At 43.1% G+C, this 19,004-nt stretch overlaps 1 protein-coding gene across 1 annotated transcript in view; it reads right to left on the reverse strand.

Moving 5' to 3' along the window:
* Nucleotides 1–11,648: 11,648 nt before the first annotated feature.
* USP43 (ubiquitin specific peptidase 43) overlaps nt 11,649–19,004 on the reverse strand; it is a 929,425-nt gene continuing 922,069 nt past the window's right edge. Inside the window, 1 exon segment of the mRNA XM_086930623.1 lies at nt 11,649–12,793. Coding sequence (XP_086786749.1) covers nt 11,664–12,793 — 1,130 coding nt within the window. The 3' untranslated portion in view covers nt 11,649–11,663.

Consider the following 19,004-nt stretch of genomic DNA (forward strand, 5'->3'; position numbering starts at 1 on the left):
GTCTTCTGCTTGTGTGAGGTAGTCATGCTTGTTACTACAATTCCTTCACAGCCGTATAAATTGACAAAAGGGGAGGTTTTGTTTTAGATGTCGCGGATGGAAACGGTCATAAGTCAGTAGACAGTTCCGGGCAGTTTCCTTGAAATGTGTTGTTGTTATCAGAGCGTCCGAGTCCGCCCAGATGTTCAAATCCAAGAACACTAGATGTGATCTGCTCATGGAATTAGTAAATTTCAGGAATCTATCTTGCTCATTGAGCCAGGTGAAGGAGTATTCCGCTTCCTCTTCAGTTCCTTGCCAGATCAGGAGAACATCATCTATATAACGCTTCCATAGTTTTATATGGTGCCTATATGGGTTGTTGTTGTTCAGGATTTTCTTCTTCTCTAAATGATGGACATACAATCCAGCTATGCTCGGCGCGAAAGTGCTGCCGATGCTGGTCCTGTGTTGTTGTCGGTATAGTGTCTCCTCAAATCGGAAACATTTTTCTGTGAGCGCTAAGTGGCAACACTCCATCACCACATGTCGAGGATTGTGATATTTCCAGTCTTCCTCGAAAAGAACTTCCTCCAGTATTTCTAGGGGTTCCTTATGTGGGAGGCTGGTGTATAGACTCTCCACATCCAGACTAATGAGAATGCTGGATGTGGGGTCAAAGTTTTGTTCCTTCAGTAGGCAGAGAACATCTTTGATATCTTTTAGGTAGGTGTCCGTCCCTTGTACCAGTGGTCTCAAAAAGGCTTCCGCATATTTTGATAGGGGTTCCAAAATTGATTCAATCCCCGAGACTATAGGTCTCCCAGGTGAATTGTCAAGTCGCTTATGAATTTTCGGGATCGTGTAGAAGTAGGGGATTATTGGTTTGTTGTGCACCAGAAAATCTGCTTCCTTTTAACTTATCCAGTCATTGGCAAGAGATTCCTCAATAAGGTATGCTATAGATACCCTCAAACGTTCTGTTGGGTCTTCTTTTATGATGGTGAAGTTTCTGGTATCTGCAAGGAGGCGTAAGCATTCCTTCCTGTAGTCTGTGGTGTTTTGCAGGGCAATCGCCCCACCCTTGTCGGCTGGTTTGATTGTGATGGTGTCATTTTTAGATAGTTCCTGTATTGCTGCCAGTTCCACCTTACTTGTATTTTTGAAAACTTTCACTGTACGAGGATCTAGATATTTCACCTCCTTCATAACGGCCTTCTCAAAAGCCAAAAGTTCAACTGGTAGATTACTCAACCGGGGGACAAAGGTTGATTTCTTCTTTAGTCCTGTGTCGCTTCTGGTTTGTTCACTGGGTTCTTTGTCTTGGAAAAAAAAATTACGTTTTAGTTTTCTTAGGAATTCCTTCAACTCACAGCAGAGTTTGAATTTTTTTCTGTGAGGGGTTGGTACAAAGCCCAGACCTTTATTGAGTACTTGTGTCTGTATTTCAGATAGATTGATAGAGGCAAATTAACTACTAGATTTAATTGCTGCTCGTTGTTGGTTCCGGGGACCCTTGCTGCGTGTGTTACGTCCTGCTGTCACTAAAGGTTCGGCACATTGTAGGTGTTGGCCGGTTTTGTTTTTCGCCCGCTGTGTGGGTCTGCCCCCGCCTAAAAAAGGCCGGCCTTGGTTTCCTTGGTTTTTGCCCCAATTTCAAAGTTCGGTTTATGGTACATAGGGGGCCCATAGTAGAAGGGTGGTGGTGGTGGGCCGTAAGTATACGGGTCTTGGTACGGGGCCACATGGGGGCCTGATTTCCTCAGTACCTCCCGCCATTTCCTCTTCCTCTCCTGGGTCTTCTAACTGTGGGGTTGTTGTAATTACCAGACCCTGAGTCTGACCCGTCACTGTCAGTGTTGAATCAACACTGACAGTGACGGGTCAGACTCAGGGTCTGATAGTTCAGGAGCTACTATGGGCCCCCTATGTTCCATCAACAGAACTTTCAACTTTCATTTGCATCACGACTTTCAACCAAGTATCTGACAATGTAATAAAAATAGTTAAGAAACATTGGCCAATGATCAATAGTGGTGGATTAAACATACCGATGCCCATGTTCAGTCACCGTCGGGGAAAGAACCTAAGAGATTATCTAGTACATACCCAACCGCCACCGACCATTTCCACTCTAAGACTACACCCACTACCAACTGGACATTATCCTTGCAATAATTGCAGTGTGTGCCATTTGACCACCATGACAAAATCTGTCGTATTCAACAACAACACCAGATGGGAGTTACGGAATTTTTCAAATTGCAATACTTGCGGGTGATCTATTTGATCACCTGTGTTTGCAACCTACACTATGTAGGTATGACCACTAGAAAGGTCAGTACCCGCATAGTGGAACACAGGAGCAACATTGCTGTAAACGTGCTACCACTCGCATGACGAACCATTTCATTGAGAAAAACCATACACCCAATGACCTCACATGGGTAGTTTTGGAATGCATCAAAAACAAAGAAAATCTTGAGAGGATACTGCATGAACGAGAACAAAGATGAGTTTTCAAACTATGTACTGACACACAGGGGCTCAACGACGACATCCCTCGGGGTGCATTTAGCAGCTAACCAGAGTGGTGTGGTACAAGAGATCCAGGACCTCATTTGGATCTCACGTAAGTATCTAACGTTTTGGATCTGAAAGGCTTATTCTCACTTTAATAACAAAAAGTTAGGTTCATAATAAAATTCTCCTTTGCCCTAAACTGAATTAGTCATATGGAATAAACAAGGTTTTGCAATAATTTTGTGTGCAAGAGCAGAACAGAACCCGCATTAGTATGCAGCCAATACAATGCCAACATACTAAACTGTATGCTATAAGGTACCCCCAATAATTGTTTGCACTCTCAGTAAGCGCCTACAATACACCGAGATGGCCGCACAAAACGGTGACTCCTCCTATCTGTTGCTAATTTAAAAATATGCCCAGCTGCCTTTTTTGTCGGTGTTCATATTACCCGTTTGAAAATCAACAAAACCCATCTATGAATCATTTCCAATAGGTTTCCCTTTACTCTGCACATACTAGACATAAAACTGTCAACTCTCTCAACATCAATGGGAAACAAGTTTATAAAACACTCTTTCGCGTCATTGAACGCACATAAATGATAATTTGGTGTAAACAAAGCCCAAACTGTGTTTAGATGATTGGATAACGCGCAGAAATAATCGAAAATCAAAGGGTACAAAACACGATTGTGCTGTTTCAACAACTTTTTGTACACCCCGATTCCATCCTTCCAAGATGGCCGCGAACGACACGCAGTCTAGCGTCTGTATCACGTACCCAGAAATGCAATCATTTAAAAACATTCCACGCCGAACCTGCGTCAAGATGGGGTCGGGAGGGGTAGTGATTAGGTAATTTGATGCGGTTTCACCGTGAAGGAAGTAAGTACCTTTCTTTCTTGAACGACGAGAAGGTCCCGATCTTCTAAACGGACCTTGACATTTTTCATGGGAATAAAGCAGACGCTGATTAATCTGTGTTCCCATTTTCATTTCTCAATTGGCAGCAATCTTTCCATAAGGTGATCCTGCCCCCTACCAGAGACCATAAAGTGTTACTAGGCACAAAAACATATAAACATGCAGTTTTGCCATAACGAGATCTATGTTTTATGTGTCATTTGTCCTTAGTCACATTAAGTCCTCTGTTGTTTATATGTGTTAATTCACAATCACTTTTTACACATTTAATATTTTATGAAATATGCACTGGACCTGAAAGCCTGCACGCACCAATATGGGGCAAACCAAACACCATATACTCTGAAATGCGGCATGAAGGAATAATTTGTAACACCCTTTCTCTTTTAGAAGTGGTTTTTTGCCACTAACCATGTGTCATTCTCTTTACAGAAACAGCAAAAACAGTACAAACGTATGTATGATACGCATGTTCTAGAATTAGCAGTGTTACATGTTGTTTATTTTATTTAATACGCACACCCCAAATAGGGGCTCATAGGAGTGGCAAATATAGGGCTGGTCCCTATATGGTCCTGATGAAATGCTAGGGGAAGCATGAAACATGTCGACCAAACACTGATTTAATCCTCATTATAGGTTAAATTGCAGTGTCACACTCCATTTTAATATACCAACCTAGGAGCAAAATAAATTTGTTGAGGCCCACTAGCACTGTATTTTTAATCACTCGCACCCACTCCACCATATTCTCACTTACACCACACATAGTCCTTCACAACCAAGTGCTCCTACGTAGTTCGCAAGTCGCAGCACGCCCCTTTTCGTAGAGAACTGGGATGGCCCCAATGATGAAGCATGTCACCGTGGGGAAACCCCGGTGAGTGAGGGGACACTAGAAATAAGTTTTTCTTTCTCACTGGTCTATTCTGACAAAATTTGATCAGTGACCACAATACAAGCTAGGTCTCTGAACCGAGTATATTGGGTTCCTACTGTCATGTTACGTCCCTGGAGGCCGACCTAGTCTTTGAGTTCCTCCTTCTCCCTCCCTTTTTTTGCATTTTTTTAAATATATCTATCTACAGCTTCTGCTTATGTCTTGCATCTGAAGTTTACATTATTATTCAAACAGCTACAGTAGTGTAGTGTGTCATGTTGGATATTCAGTCCATCAGTGCTACATTATATTAGATGGTATTGGTTTCTCATCTCAGTTTGGAACTATAATACTGAAATTGTTTATTATGAATGTTCCTACAAACACTCTTGATAGAGACAGCAAAGATTTTCCAAATCAATTAATTCAAATCCGTTGCCATTCTTTTTTAAACAACACAGCTGGAGACGTTTTTCAGTGATAATTGTTTTTAATAAAAAAAGATATGCAAAAGAGGACGGAGTAAAATAGCAAACAAAAGTACAAAAATCAGTAAAAATTCATTATTGCATAGTCAATTTTAAAAGAAAAAACATTATTTTTTTTTGTTTTTGTGTTTCTCGTACCAAAATAGCTGCTTTTAAAAAACACTTCTTCACATACTCTGTCATAAAGGTTTCTGATATCTCATATAATAAATACTCTTGACTTCATCCTTCAGTTAAATCCTTCCTTCATGTACATTTTTTAGGTAGACCCTCCACCACCCTGTCTTATCCATACTCGTTCCACAGAGAGATTGAGGCCTCATTTCTTACTCCTTCTATGGAGTTTTGTAATTCAAAGCATTTATTAAGGTCAAGGTTTAATAAAGAATCTTGGCATAAAATTTAGTAAAGCTGTGCATATATATATATTCAAAATATTCTCTATAGATATTTTTAACTCTAAGATTTCACCAAAACATTGATTGTATAAAAACCCTGTTTACTTTCATTATAGAGCAGAATTTGGGATTTTAACTTAATAAAATATCCTTTACTTTAGCTTATTTCAAATTTATGAAACAGTTTTTCATGCAGGACGATTAAACTATTTCATGTGGGTAAAGAAAATGTTATCATGCTGACGTGGCTTCAGACATCAGATTGGAGGATCGTTGGATGCTTAAAACAATCTCTCATACTTTTTTAATCTTATTTGGATAAAGTTCCAAAATATGCCCTTATGGTGTAGATAGGGTTTCAATAATGCTGTGCATCTCTGGCCCACGATGCTTGCTGCTAGTAACTTAAGTTACAGGTAAGTAACCTTAGCTCTCCTGTATACTAGTATAGAGTAGCATGTTATGTCTTAGGAGAAGGCGGGCTTTATATAATACAAAAGACCACTATGCTTTCTGAAGGTGGACAGCCTATCTGGAAATTAGATTTTGAATCTGAGTCGATAAAATTGTGTCCAGAGAATGCAACACAAGGAGGCACATGCGTCTGTGCTCCTCTAAGCAAAGTGACATTGTGTAACCACCTCTTGTCCCCTCTACCTAGTTTACTTTTTAGCCAAACTTGTAACCCCATTTGGTAGAGTAGAAGGGCTTGCTGGAAGCAGCTCTAACACCAGGTGGTAGTCTCCACCCTCCCCCACCCCAAAATAAGAGTGAGCTCTCGGCTAATCAGGCAAAGGATAAGGGACAATCTGGTGCACAACAGTTTAACGGGGGATTCCCTGCAGGGAGGCAGACTTCCTCTTTGACTAGCCACATCCAGGAGTAGCTCTTAAAATGAATGAACATTTGATTTGTTTCTTTTTATTCAGACTTGAATTTGGCCAGTTCATTCAATGGGAAGAAAATTGGCACAAACAGACTGATTCTTATAGAAGTCAGAATTTGTTTTAAGCATAAATGAGGAATACCTATTAATAAAGAAGAATGGTAAATGGCTTCTCAATGGCTAGAGCATGCAGCTCACGGACACGAAAGGCAGAAGTAAATGCTCAAATAAAAATAAACAAAGAGAAAAGAGCAGAAAGTCTTAATGATGGTTTCTACTAGCTTAATAAAGAGCCAGCTGTAGCTTCCAAATGAGTGAGTGAAGCATAGGACTTTGTCATTTCTGTCGTTGCAGAAGGGTTAATGACTGTGCCTTACTTACCAAGCTGTCTTAAGTTGTTTTGCTAGATGTATTTTGTTACAGCAATGCCGCGTTGGTGTTGTGTTCTTTTGACTGGCAATGCAGGCTAGAGGTGATAAAATGAGGCCAAAAAGCACCAGCTTTAAATGTTTGGAGATTGGAGCCTCCAACTTAAATAACCCTCTACTGCGGCATTCAGTGTGAGGACTGGATGTCCCAGAATGCTCCATGATTTATCAGGACTTGGTGGCAAGGCAATGACAAAGGGTTGGCATAGAGGGAATCTCCCTAAGGTCCCCTGTGTCCTCTTCCCCATCATTTACTTCGACATTAAGATTTTCTTGTGAAAAAGATCTAACAAATAAGCTACCCTGTCTTGTCGTACGTTGGTGGCCAGTGAATATAGTCATCACACAAGCCACTACCAGCCGTCTTCCTCCAGCAGAGCTTGTCAAACTTGAACAGAATCGCCTCCATTTAAAACCATAAGTCTAGGGTGAATAAAAAATATCTTTATGCGCTGGCACAAATAAAGCCCAAAACTTTGGTCACAAGCAGTCACAAAACGAAGAGTCTAACAATCTGTGAAAAGGACTAAGAAGAATGTGTTGTGACCATCCCTTTCTTCTGTGTGTGGTTATGGAACCATCTGATGTCCTAGGCAGTGTGGACTATGGGAATTAGAATGTTGAGGTCAGTTGGAGAGAACCAGCCCAGCTGCCTGGTTCTTGGTGTTCTGTCTCTGTGATCATTAAAGTCTGTTGAATACTAGAGCCGTCCTTATTGTCAGGGCTGGAGGGAGACTGAACAGAAACCTTCAGGGGTTGGAGTAATGTAGAGCACACCTGAGCAGCACTGTACACAGATGCTCCCATGTCAACAAAGAAAATGGGTCTGAGGGTGGCACTCGAGTAGATGGCTTTCTGGGTGTCTTCTCAACTTAATTGCAGCTTTTTTTAAATTAAAAAAATATTCAGTTTGGTTATGCTGATTAGCAGCATTGGGGGGAAGGGGGTGGCAACCATATTCCCTTCTAATAAAGCCTATACGGTTTAAAACAAAAAGCAAGAAAGATGTTATCAATCTTTTTCAATTCTCCATCATGAGATCTGGAGAGATACCAGTATTAGAACTCTGATGCTGGAGAAAAATACCTCTGTGGTGTTCTCAGTGGTTCCTGTCCGACGTTTGTTGAGGTACTGTCTCAGTTTGGCGACTCCCTTGGACAATGACACAGCAACACAAGACAACCAATCATATAGTGTCATTAAGAAGAACATATGGGGCTGTGCTTTGTAAGGTAGTAGGAGCATATGGAAGGATTAGTGCACCCTGTTTATGTCATACTACAACAACTGTTCGGTTATTGGACACACATATCTTGCTAGTTGGTTTGCACACAGAAGTGGAGTCTCCCCAAACCTTGACTGTTAGCAATACACAATACAACAATACCACCAACTCCTATTCACTGCAGGCACTTGACGCAGGGAAACAGATGATTGTCAATCTTATTAGCTGCCAATATTGAGTCCTTTGTTTTTCACTCTGATTCACTCACAAGCCCGTTAAAGGGCGAGAAACGCTTAGCACTGAAATTCCCTCCATCCCACACACATGGGCCTGCAATCCTGCACAGGAGTAGCATTTTATTTTGAGTAAGAAGGGTATTTGCAGGAGGGTTCATCATACCAGTAGGTCTAACCTCCAAGAAGGCAGTCAGTCTCTTGTCAGGCATGTCTGGTGTGTGACTGATTATGTTCCTGACCACTCAGGCTTTCTAAGAAAGTCTCCTCCTTTTCACATAGGTCGGCTTCCTTCCCACAATGATTACCACTCTGAAGCAAAGGACATCTTTTATTGCTTTGGTCCTAATAAATCTGAAAATGTCAGTCTTTAATTTGTTTCTTCAGACGTGGATCCCTGAGCTCCAGCATCCATTCTAAAGACATTTTCCAAGGATGCGGTCACATATTAAAAATACACACTACAGCTTCTTGATATAGCGTTTGCAGCCACAGTCTTCTCAGAGCTATAAATAGCATGGAATATCAATGTCCCACGTAACAAAGAGAGTTACCTTACTAGGATTCAAACCTGTGACCTGCATATGCAGCACGTGCATTCATTCACCGAGCTGCTTGCAGGCTTCAAGCAAACGCGCTTTTGGTCATGCTGGTGACCCGGGCAATGCTGGTTATTGTCCTGCTTATCATCACCTTGACATGCTTATCAGCACAATCATCAACATTGTCCTTTAAGTGAGCGTGACGTGTGTGCTAAGCACGAAACAATTTAGAATTTTGATAATTTTTCTCAAAGTGTATGGGACAAGCCAAGGCTCAAAAGTACAGTTTTTTGGACAAACCACGTGGAAGCATGGGTATGTAAGGTTAAGTTTTGCACACGTCCAGAATGAAACGATGTGAATATATCCGGATCATTTTTTTTATTTTTGAATAAAATTCTCAAATGTCAAGAGTGCTCTGTTTTTGGAGTGCCTATCTATACATTGTGGGTTTAGAATGACTGACAGAGGCCAGTAAAAATAATGCCCGGTATAAAACACGGGATAAGATTCCTCACATGCTACCAGGCTTCCGAAAATAATACTGCATCTGCTACTGGGAACTGGGTAGGGATTGCCTTGTGTCTTAATCTTCAATAAAACAGTTCTCCGCATTTTGAGAAAATAAATAACATGTCTGTATCCTGGTGGAAACATGTTAGAAGACAAATTAACTGTAGGCGCTGGGTATTAAAGTGAAAGCGGTTTGTGCTGATGGGACTGCTAATCTGGTCCTTGCAGTTAATCTCTTACAGATTTCCCGCAGTCACAAATTGTCATTTTATACCTCAGAAGGATAAATGGCTAACTTTACCGAGATGGGTCTAAAATTTGTGGATGAAATTCGCTACAAAAATAAGCCTAAATTCTGCAGATCTAGGGAAAATCTCCCCCAGATGAAATGACTGCTGGAGTGAGTTCCATAGTTTAGTGTATTAAAACACCCCTCAAAATCTACTGTAAGTAACTCGGGAGGCTCAAAATGAATCACGACTTGTACTTTCTGGCCACAAGGTTCTATTACTTTCAACGCTGTTTAATCCATCCCCTAGTTCAAAAGTCTAAGGGTGTTAAACTGTGGTGAGCTTGAAACTCAGTGCGTTAACACAGCTTGTGAAGGTGTATGCTGGTCACAGTATCGAAACCTGAGGGAGGCTAAATAATCAAATGCTATTTTATATTCGCTCCTGAAAATTAAAGGGGTGTTTGTCCCATAATGCACCCAGAAAAGGCTGTCCGTAAAGAATTGTTTGGGGGGATTTAGGCTTACCACCAGTACTGAAAGAGCTTAAAATAGCTCTTTTCCAACAATCTTACCGTTAAACTAATTACATGAGCTATCTGTCTATTCACATGAGCAAGCTCACCCATTAACTGAGATACCCATTGAACCGACTGAACTTCCATCTCATCTTTTAGAAAGAAACACCCCAGCAGACGATGTGTGAGCTAAGACCAAGGTAAGCGCACTGACCCTCACCCACCATTTAAGATCAGCTGCATGAGACAGAAGGCGGCCTAAAAGAAAAATAGTCTGATACAGTGACAATAAAATACATTGTGCTACCGCCCTGTGTGTTTGTGCTCTTCTTGGGTGGAATGGTAGTGATCATTCCACCACACTGGGTTTCAAAGAGTAAACCGCAAAGAGGTCTGTCCCATCCCAGCAGGGGTCGCCATGATTCTTAAATACATGGTCCGGACTGGGGGCTCTAAAATGCAGGATGGCCATACGTTGTGCAGCAATGCAGAAGAAGCCTCCCTCATCGCTATGACGTTTCCTCCTTACAATTTATGATCTTTTCTAATTGTGTACGGCGGCAGATCGAGCACCATTTACCAGGATATGAGGTCTAACAGCATGATGTATGGTGTACTGGCCTTGTATGTAGCGACAGGGAGCTTGGTTTAATTGTGCATACAGATGTGATGAGCTCTCATACGCAAACCACATACTTAGGGATTCAACTTGCCTTTGCTGTTCCCTGGAGAGTGAGGGTGTTGCCCCTTACTAGGATACTGCACTGGAGATCAATAAAAGGTGCCTTTAGTAGTTGGTGGTGCCCAGTTCACAGCTAGAATTCACAGAAGCCAAGTAGGTTCCATGATACACTCTGAAATGTTCCTGGTATCTAGTATTTCGGTTAAAAAAATAACTTTAAAGAGATATGCATGTTTACGAAAAGCTTCAGACCACTCCAATTAGGACTCGGATCACATTTTTGATAATGTGGCCTCCAGCTTATTGTTTTGACAGCACAAACCGTGACAGTGTATGTTTGCCCTGTTCCATAACCTGGATGCAATTTACGATGTCGTAAATGTTTACATCCTGCACAAATTCCAACTTGATCCCACAGTTGATAGTATTAACAGCCTGTAGCGACTCCCAACTGCTGCCCACTCTGAGAGGCAATCGCTCACAAAGCCTCTGGCTTTCCTCCAGTTTCTTAATAATGCAATAAACCTTTCTGGATCTTGACTCAAGGTTCCTTGGCGCCCGTAAGCAAGATACCATCAAGATAGGCAAGGCCGTCTGGTGAAAATATGCTCCAGGTCCAAGTGGCTAGCTGCATATTTTGTTTAGCAGTTTTGCCACTCAGGGATGGCTTCATTCACAATGACCTCTGGTATTTTTTCATGCTAGTGTTTTTCTCCTGGCAATGGGGTCCCCAAGATTCTGAAGCGGTAGCAGAACGTCAAAACCTATACTGTCAACATTTTGCAAAACGTTCTCATATCAACCCCCCTAGAAATTCCCTTTCGACCCTTCTAGCATCAAGTGTGCACTTCTGTGCTCCATTTTGCCTTTCAGCTTGTGCTGAAAACAAATTGGTCATGGTACTTGAAGATGATTTGGCTACTCATTGTGCCCACACTCACTCCTAAGGCAGAAACCACCAACTGTTTCTTTACCAGGCACCTCTCTTATCTTCACATAGTGCTTCAATGATGGACCACCAACATTACCATACATAAAATTACAGTTCAATATTGGAGGCACAGAGAGATATGGACTTCTCAATTACAGCATATCCTGCCAAGTATGAGCAGGAGGCTTTAAGATTACTGCTGTAAATGTGAATGCCAACCAGTACCACCTGCTTCCGTTTACATGACACATGTATATTCATCAGTCTTCTCAATTTGTCCTAAAAGCTGGATTCTGGCACATTTTTCTTTCTTCCTAGGGATGACGTGTGGTATCTCATTCGCTGCAAAGTGCTGGAAGAGCTCTTCTCTGATGGCGTGCCCCTGCTCTGCTGGTGGAATGTGCTTCCATTCTTATGAAGAGATGCTGACCTCTTCAGAGAGTTATCTGTCTTGCTCTGTACGTTGGAGGCACTCTGGGATCGTTTGATCTCTATTTCCGACCTGCTCAGCCGCCCATTGGATTGGCTCTCTTTGAACCCCCGTGGGAGTGTGCCAGTCGTCCTTCGATCACTCAGAAGAATCGGGGTGCCATTGGACAGGGAAGCCCTTGATGATGTCATAGATACCTCCAATAGGTTGGGTTTCTCAGTACCGCAGGGCTTCTTGGAATCCTTCCTTAAGAAGCTGTTCCTCAACAGTGAGAAGCGTCCTTCATGTTGCTTCTCTCCCTCAGGTGTTTTGGATCTCCCACTGGACCCTGCCTTGGCAGATGTTCTTTGGTCGAAGTCTCTATTCTTGTCTGACAACCCCCTTATTCTCAGAAAGCTGCTCGCGGGTGATAAGTTCTGACCCAAACAACTGCCTCCATTAGAGCTTGGTTGTTTTACATTGCTTTTTGGCTGAACAGGTTCCTCCACTTTTGTCGATGGCACAATATTCGTTGGCAGAGTCTTAGAGTTCTTCTTTTGCAGGGAGGCATCTTCCTTTGGTTTGCTGTTTCGTTTAAGGGTATTTGACTTTTCAGGGACAGGAGTTCGACTAGCTCTGCTCTCAACAGGGTTTGTTATATCAGCAGTCCTTGAGCTCCCGCAGGCCCTGCCTAAGCCTGGGTCCTTTATGGTGGCTGCAGACTTTGGCTCAGAATCCATTGGTACAAGTCCATTTTCAGGGCTATTCGTTCCAGTCATCAAGGGGACAATAGATTCATTGGTATACCTGGGCCTACGGCCAGACTCGAGATACTCAACCAGCTCCCCAGACACGCACTGTGGCCGCTCCTTGGATCCAAAGGACCAACGTAAGGGCATTGCCTTGGTGAGACTGGGCCTTCCTTTTGATCCGGATGGAGCCTTCATGCTGAGGCTTCGCCCTTGGATGCTGCGCACCAATGGTCTGGATTCAAATCCTCCTGAAAGAGAAAATAGACATTGCCGTTATCAGCATCAAAGTAGCCCCTACTTTACATTTTATGTTTGAGGGTAATGCAGATAAAGTATAGCCCACAATATTTTTATCCAATTTAACTTTTTGTTACCTCCAACAAGCCATCTAATGGTAAAGCTGTCTGCCACAATACACTGTAATGACAGTCACATTAGTAAGAGGATTAGAATGATGCTTTGAACTGTTCAATACTCCCCGATTATCGAAATACAGCCACACTTTTTTTCAAGGTATACTATTGAAGTTTAATACAATTGTTGTTCCGTATGAACTCGAAGTATAGAGTAATACCTCTGAGAAGCAAAACCAGTAGTGCAATGCAAAATAGACAGCATAGGGAAGTATTAAACAGAACAGGCTTTTTGGGTCTAACTTACACTGAAACCTATTGTGTGCAGAGTATGGCAAGGAAAGAGAGAGAAGGGGAGCAAAGGTACACAGGAATATGTCTAACCCGGGGGTCTCCAACAAGTAGATAATGAGATACTAGTAGCTCTCCAGCTACCAGTCAGTAGCTCTCCTGTGTGCTTCCCATTCTGCTAAATTGGAACTTTTTCCTTGGTTAAATTAACATATGTATGACAAAACTGTGTATTCCAAGATGAACATGTTTTTACTTTCAGAACTCATAAGTTAATATTTGGAGAAGAAAGGTTGAATTTTAAAAATACATCCAAAGTGATTTTGAGTGATAAATCACGTGTGTAGACTTTTTACTATTAGGATGACTTTTGTGCCATGGGCACTGTGGCTGTCATGTATTACCTACATATAGACATTCCATTGACAAAGCCTTTTTGGAATTACTGCTGGCAACCCGCCTGATGCACTGAGGTGGTCACTGCTGGTAAACTTGGACATGGTGGTCACTATGGTAATCTTGTCTGATGTGGTCACTGTTACAACACTAATAATATTAGTAGCTTGTGATGAATTTCGTTTAACATAAGTAGCTCTTATTACACAAAAGGTTGGAGACCCCTGGTCTAACCTAATTGAATGGGACAGCTATGTTTCAAGTTTTTTACCAACCAGGGAGGTTTCAATGGGAATATTGTGGCCAGTTCTTAAGGTCACACATTCAGGTAGATATACAGAGTCCAACCAATAGCTACCAAGATTAATCACTTACAGTTGCAGTAGCCCCTACTTTGCAGATTCCTAGAGGGCAGAAGCTAGAATACTATACGTGACTTTTGATATAGAACCATCTTTACCCAAGTAAATGGTGAAAGTCTCAAGGCCTTAATAGACAGATTCAAAAACGTAATACAACTTACGAGTAGGAAAAATATATAAAAAATCCAAACCGTACATCAGCACAAGAAAATATGATACCCTTTACAAGCATAGGTACATTACAAGCACCATGTCCAGTGTAATAAAGGTACCTCATCATATCAAAACTTTTCGCAACAAACACCAGGCCATCCTGTAGAATGAACTTGCCTTGCTTGAAAGAGAAAAGCAGTTAATGCATATTGGAAGCACCACATTACCACTGAATAGATAAGCACTAATCCAATTACCAAAACCTGAGGCTGCGTTATTTATACTGGTGCATAAATCTTTGTTGTATATGGGTTTTGCCCACTTAGTCCACCAGGATTCTTCGTTTTTGATCACCCGTTTTGTTTTTACCTATAATAATAATAATACTAAAGTTTATAAAGCGCCTGGTTACACTAGGCTAATATGTCCCCGCGCTGCGATACAGACCTAAAGCACACATACCAAAAGACCCTGAACTAGGGAAAAAGAAGACAGATCGCTAATCTGACGGGAAAAGAGGAGTTTTCAGCTCTTTACGAAAAGTCAAGTCAAGTCAAGTCAAAAAATTTGTATAGCGCACTACATACCCAGAGGGTTTCAAGGCGCTTAGGAAGGGGAGGAGGATTATTTGTCAAATATCCACGTTTTAAGCTGCTTTCTGAATGCTAGGTGGTTCTGGGTGAGGCGAAGGTAAGCGGGGAGTGAGTTCCAAGTCTTAGCAGCCAGGTATGAAAAGGATCTGCCTCCCATGGTGGTCTTGTTGATGCGAGGTACAGTGGCGAGGGCTTGGCCGGAAGAACGTAGCTGGCGGGGGGGGGTGTAGAAGGACAGTCGAGAGTTGAGGCGATCTGGTCCGATGTCGTGGAGTGATTTGTGTGCGTGGGTAAGCAGTCGGAAAGTGATTCTCTTATTGACGGGTAGCCAGTGGAGGTCTTTAAGGTGACCAGAGATGTGTTCGTTGCGTGGGATGTCTAATATGAGCCTGGCTGAGGCGTTTTGGATTCGTTGGAGTTTCTTCTGGAGTTTAGCGGTGGTACCTGCGTAGAGGGTGTTTCCGTAGTCCAGTCGGCTCGTGACCAGAGCGTGGGTGACTGTTTTCCTTGTTTCGGAGGGGATCCAGCGAAATGTTTTTCTGAGCATGCGAAGAATGTTGAAGCAGGAGGAGGATACGGCGCTGACTTGTCTGTTCATTGAGAGTGAAGAATCCAGGATGACGCCAAGGTTCCGTGCGTGGTCTGTCGGGATGGGTGCTTTTCCGAGGGCTTCCGGCCACCAGGAGTCGTCCCAAGCAGAGGGGGATGTACCTAAGATGAGGACTTCTGTTTTGTCTGAGTTCAGTTTCAGACGGCTTTGTTTCATCCATTCGGCAACTTCTTTCATTCCTTCGTGTAGGTTAGTTTTGGCGGTGCTGGGGTCATTGGTGAGAGAAAGGATCAGTTGAGTGTCGTCCGCGTAAGAGATGATGTTGAGGTTGTGTTGGCGTGCGATGGCCGCGAGGGGGCTCATGTATACGTTGAAGAGGGTGGGACTGAGTGAGGATCCTTGGGGTACGCCGCAGATGACTTCAGAGGCCTCGGACTTGAATGGAGGAAGGCGGACTCTCTGGGTTCTTCCGGTGAGGAACGAGGTGATCCATTCAAGTGCTTTTCCTTGAATTCCGATGTTATTGAGGCGTTGTAGAAGGGTGCTGTGGCAGACTGTATCGAATGCTGCAGAGAGGTCGAGGAGGATGAGGGCGACTGTGTCTCCATTGTCCAGTAGAGTTCGAATGTCGTCTGTTGCTGCGATGAGGGCGGTCTCAGTGCTGTGTTTTGCTCGGAAGCCAGATTGTGAGGGGTCGAGGGATTTGTTGGCTTCGAGGAAGGCGGCGAGCTGGTTGTTGACGGCTTTCTCGATGACTTTGGCCGGGAATGGAGGAAGCGAGATGGGGCGGTAATTTTTGAGTTCGGTGGGGTCCGCTGTTGGTTTTTTCAGAAGGGCGGTGAGTTCAGCGTGTTTCCAGTCTTCTGGGAAGGTAGCGGAGTTGAGGGAGCAGTTGATGACGTCTCGGAGGTGCGGTGCTATGACAGAGTCTGCTTTGTTGAAGATGTAGTGAGGGCATGGGTCTGTGGGTGATCCTGAGTGGATGGAATTCATCAGGCGGATGGTGTCCTCAGTGGAGATTGGGTTCCAGGCGTTAAGGGTGTTCACGGGGGGAAGATGGTCAGAGTTTGTTCCACTGCTGTACCACCAAAAAACGAAAGGAGCGACCGCCCATCCTTGCCCTGACCTGCTCCATCCTGTTCGATCCTAATTGACGGGTTGCGACCGCCCATCCTTGCCCTGACCTGCTCCATCCTGTTCGATCCTAATTGACGGGTTGGGGCATAAGGAGTTAGGAGGTTGTGTAGGTAGGTGCGCCTCTTCCTTTGTAGAATCCGATGGCTAACACAGAGAGCCTTAAACAAGATTCGCTCCTTGGTCGGAAGGCAGTGCAGGGAATCTAAGGCCCTCATAGAAGGGGCTCTCTTAGGTAGCATCAGAACCAAGAAAGCTGCTGCATTCTGGATACGTTGGGGCCTCTGTATACATTTGCTCCCAGGTGTCACTACCTGATTCTCACTCACAGTCACTTCATGGTAATGGGACCGAACATGTTTACTGCCAGTATCTGCTTTTTAAGGGCAGTGTAGCAAGGATAAAGGGCACTAGGTTGTTTTTTATGTAAACACGTGTGTACACACCTGTGCAGGCTGCATGTTTGAGACTGTCGTCTTGTGCAGTACAGTAGTTGCACACAAGTAGACTGGCGCAGAAGGTACTCTGAAACAATAGGTGTTATCCTGGGGTAGACTTTATATTATTAGTCAGAATTCATAGATAGTCAGTAGAGTTTACTGCAAAATCTACAGTGCTTTCACTGTATTATACATATTGGTCTTAAAGTTTACCTCCGCTTTGGCCTACATAGTCCAGTGAGATGTCACACTGGGGTAAAACATGCACACAGTGTTTGATTTTGCAGTCCAATTACATAAATATTCATCTTATGGGACGTCAAGAATTCTCCTATTGCTCTGGCTCAGCTCAATCAGATTCCAGGCTTTTGTTCTGTCTGCTGGGCCAAGTTGATTACTCTGCTCTCTAGCTTGGGGCCATAGGCATCAGCACACAAAAAATACAATTATAAGTGATTCACCTGGTTCTTGAGAGAGGAAATGGGCATGGGGAAATTTGCATCTGATAATTATCTGCTTCACTGCACCTGTACTCTGACAAGTCAGGCCCACTGAACAAAGGAGGAAGCCCAGATATCTGGAGCCAACACATAAGGGGCTGCCATTTGAAGTTTTGGTGGGAAGACATCTGGCAGTGATGTCAGCTAGGGGTGGAGTTGAGCTAGTCAGAGAAGCTCTTCACAGAGAAAACATAACAGCACCATATTGGATTGCCCTCGAATGATGTGCAGGAGAGTTGGAGGGATAATGTGGTATCCCAGGATAGGCCAGGGTTGCATGGCATCTACAATTCTCCACTCCCACATAGAGAGAAAAATGAGAGAAGAGAGAAAAGAGAGAGAGAAGAGAGAAGAGAGGAACAGAGAAAGAGAGAAGAGAGGAAGAGAGAAAGAGAGAAGAGAGAAAGAGAGAGGTAAGCAGAGAGAGAGGTAAGCAGAGAGACTGGTAGGGTTACAGATTTTACCCTTGTAGCATAGTTTGAATATATACCATAGCTTAAATACCCTAACGAAGACCAGAGACCTTGTTAGGCTGGATTGGTGTTGAAACATGATGAAAATATCTTCATTTAAGGGAAGGTGATTCATTGTTAATTACTAGCTGACCAAAACCTCTCTAATGTTTTTAAACATACCAGAGGTACTCACCAAATAAAGGAATCCATCAAGTATACCTCTAGCTATATTTTAAAACTCTTTTTCTTGTCCACAAAAAACTGAATCAAGTGCTTTGTCCTGACCATAGATTTATAAGAACTCCCAGGGGGAGACTAGCTTCCTCTGGTCGAGTCCGTAGGGGTGGCATTGTTCCTACGCCGGTGTGAGAGGTCATCAAAAGATGAAGTATGCCTTGATAAATTGAGGGTGAGACAACCTCTCAAAAATCTAGGGGCATATTATCAAGGGGGTTTATCTCCGCTTTTTTGGCTTTAAAAGCCAAGAAAGTGGAGATAAAATTATCTCCCTATTACCTAGCTGTCGCTAACACCAGTTAGCGACAGCTAGTAGGAGATAGCGACCATCTTGGGCCCCACTTTGCATGTCAGTGATATTTATCACTAATGACATGCAAAGTGGGCGTGCCAAGATGTTAGCGACTGGAAACAGTCGCTAACATCGCTATCTCCTATTACCAACTTTTGGAGATATTCGCGCTAAGCGCGGATATATCCAAAAGCTAACACCTGCCCTGAGCAGTTCTTAGCCATGTTACCCAATGGGAGGTGGATAACATGGCTAAGAGCATTAGCTCGGTAATGCATGAATATCGCTGACTTTTCAGCGATATTCATGCATTGCGGCCGTTTTTTATCGCATTTGCGATAAACCTTGGTAATACCAAGGTTTATCTGCGATAAAAATCGCCGCAGCTCAGCGGTAAATTTTTGTCTCTAACCAGCAATAGCGATAATTATCGCTATTGCTTGGTAATATGCCCCCTAATGAAGGACGAAAATCACTTTAAACTGGCACGTCAGACAGAAACGTACAGGCAGGGACAAGGACAGGGCTGGAGCAAGATGATAAGGACACTGCTGTTGGCATAACCTTAATGCAAACAGATCTGTGCACTTTTCAGAATATTGGTGCCCTTGTCCCAACTCGCCCATGATAAAGGTCGGTCCTGTTTTGGGCAATCATTTTATCTCCTTGTGCCTTAAAAAACTGCATAATACAATCTGCCGCT

This window comes from Lissotriton vulgaris, chromosome 7, assembly GCF_964263255.1.
Source record: "Lissotriton vulgaris chromosome 7, aLisVul1.2, whole genome shotgun sequence".
Taxonomy (NCBI): Eukaryota; Metazoa; Chordata; class Amphibia; order Caudata; family Salamandridae; genus Lissotriton; species Lissotriton vulgaris.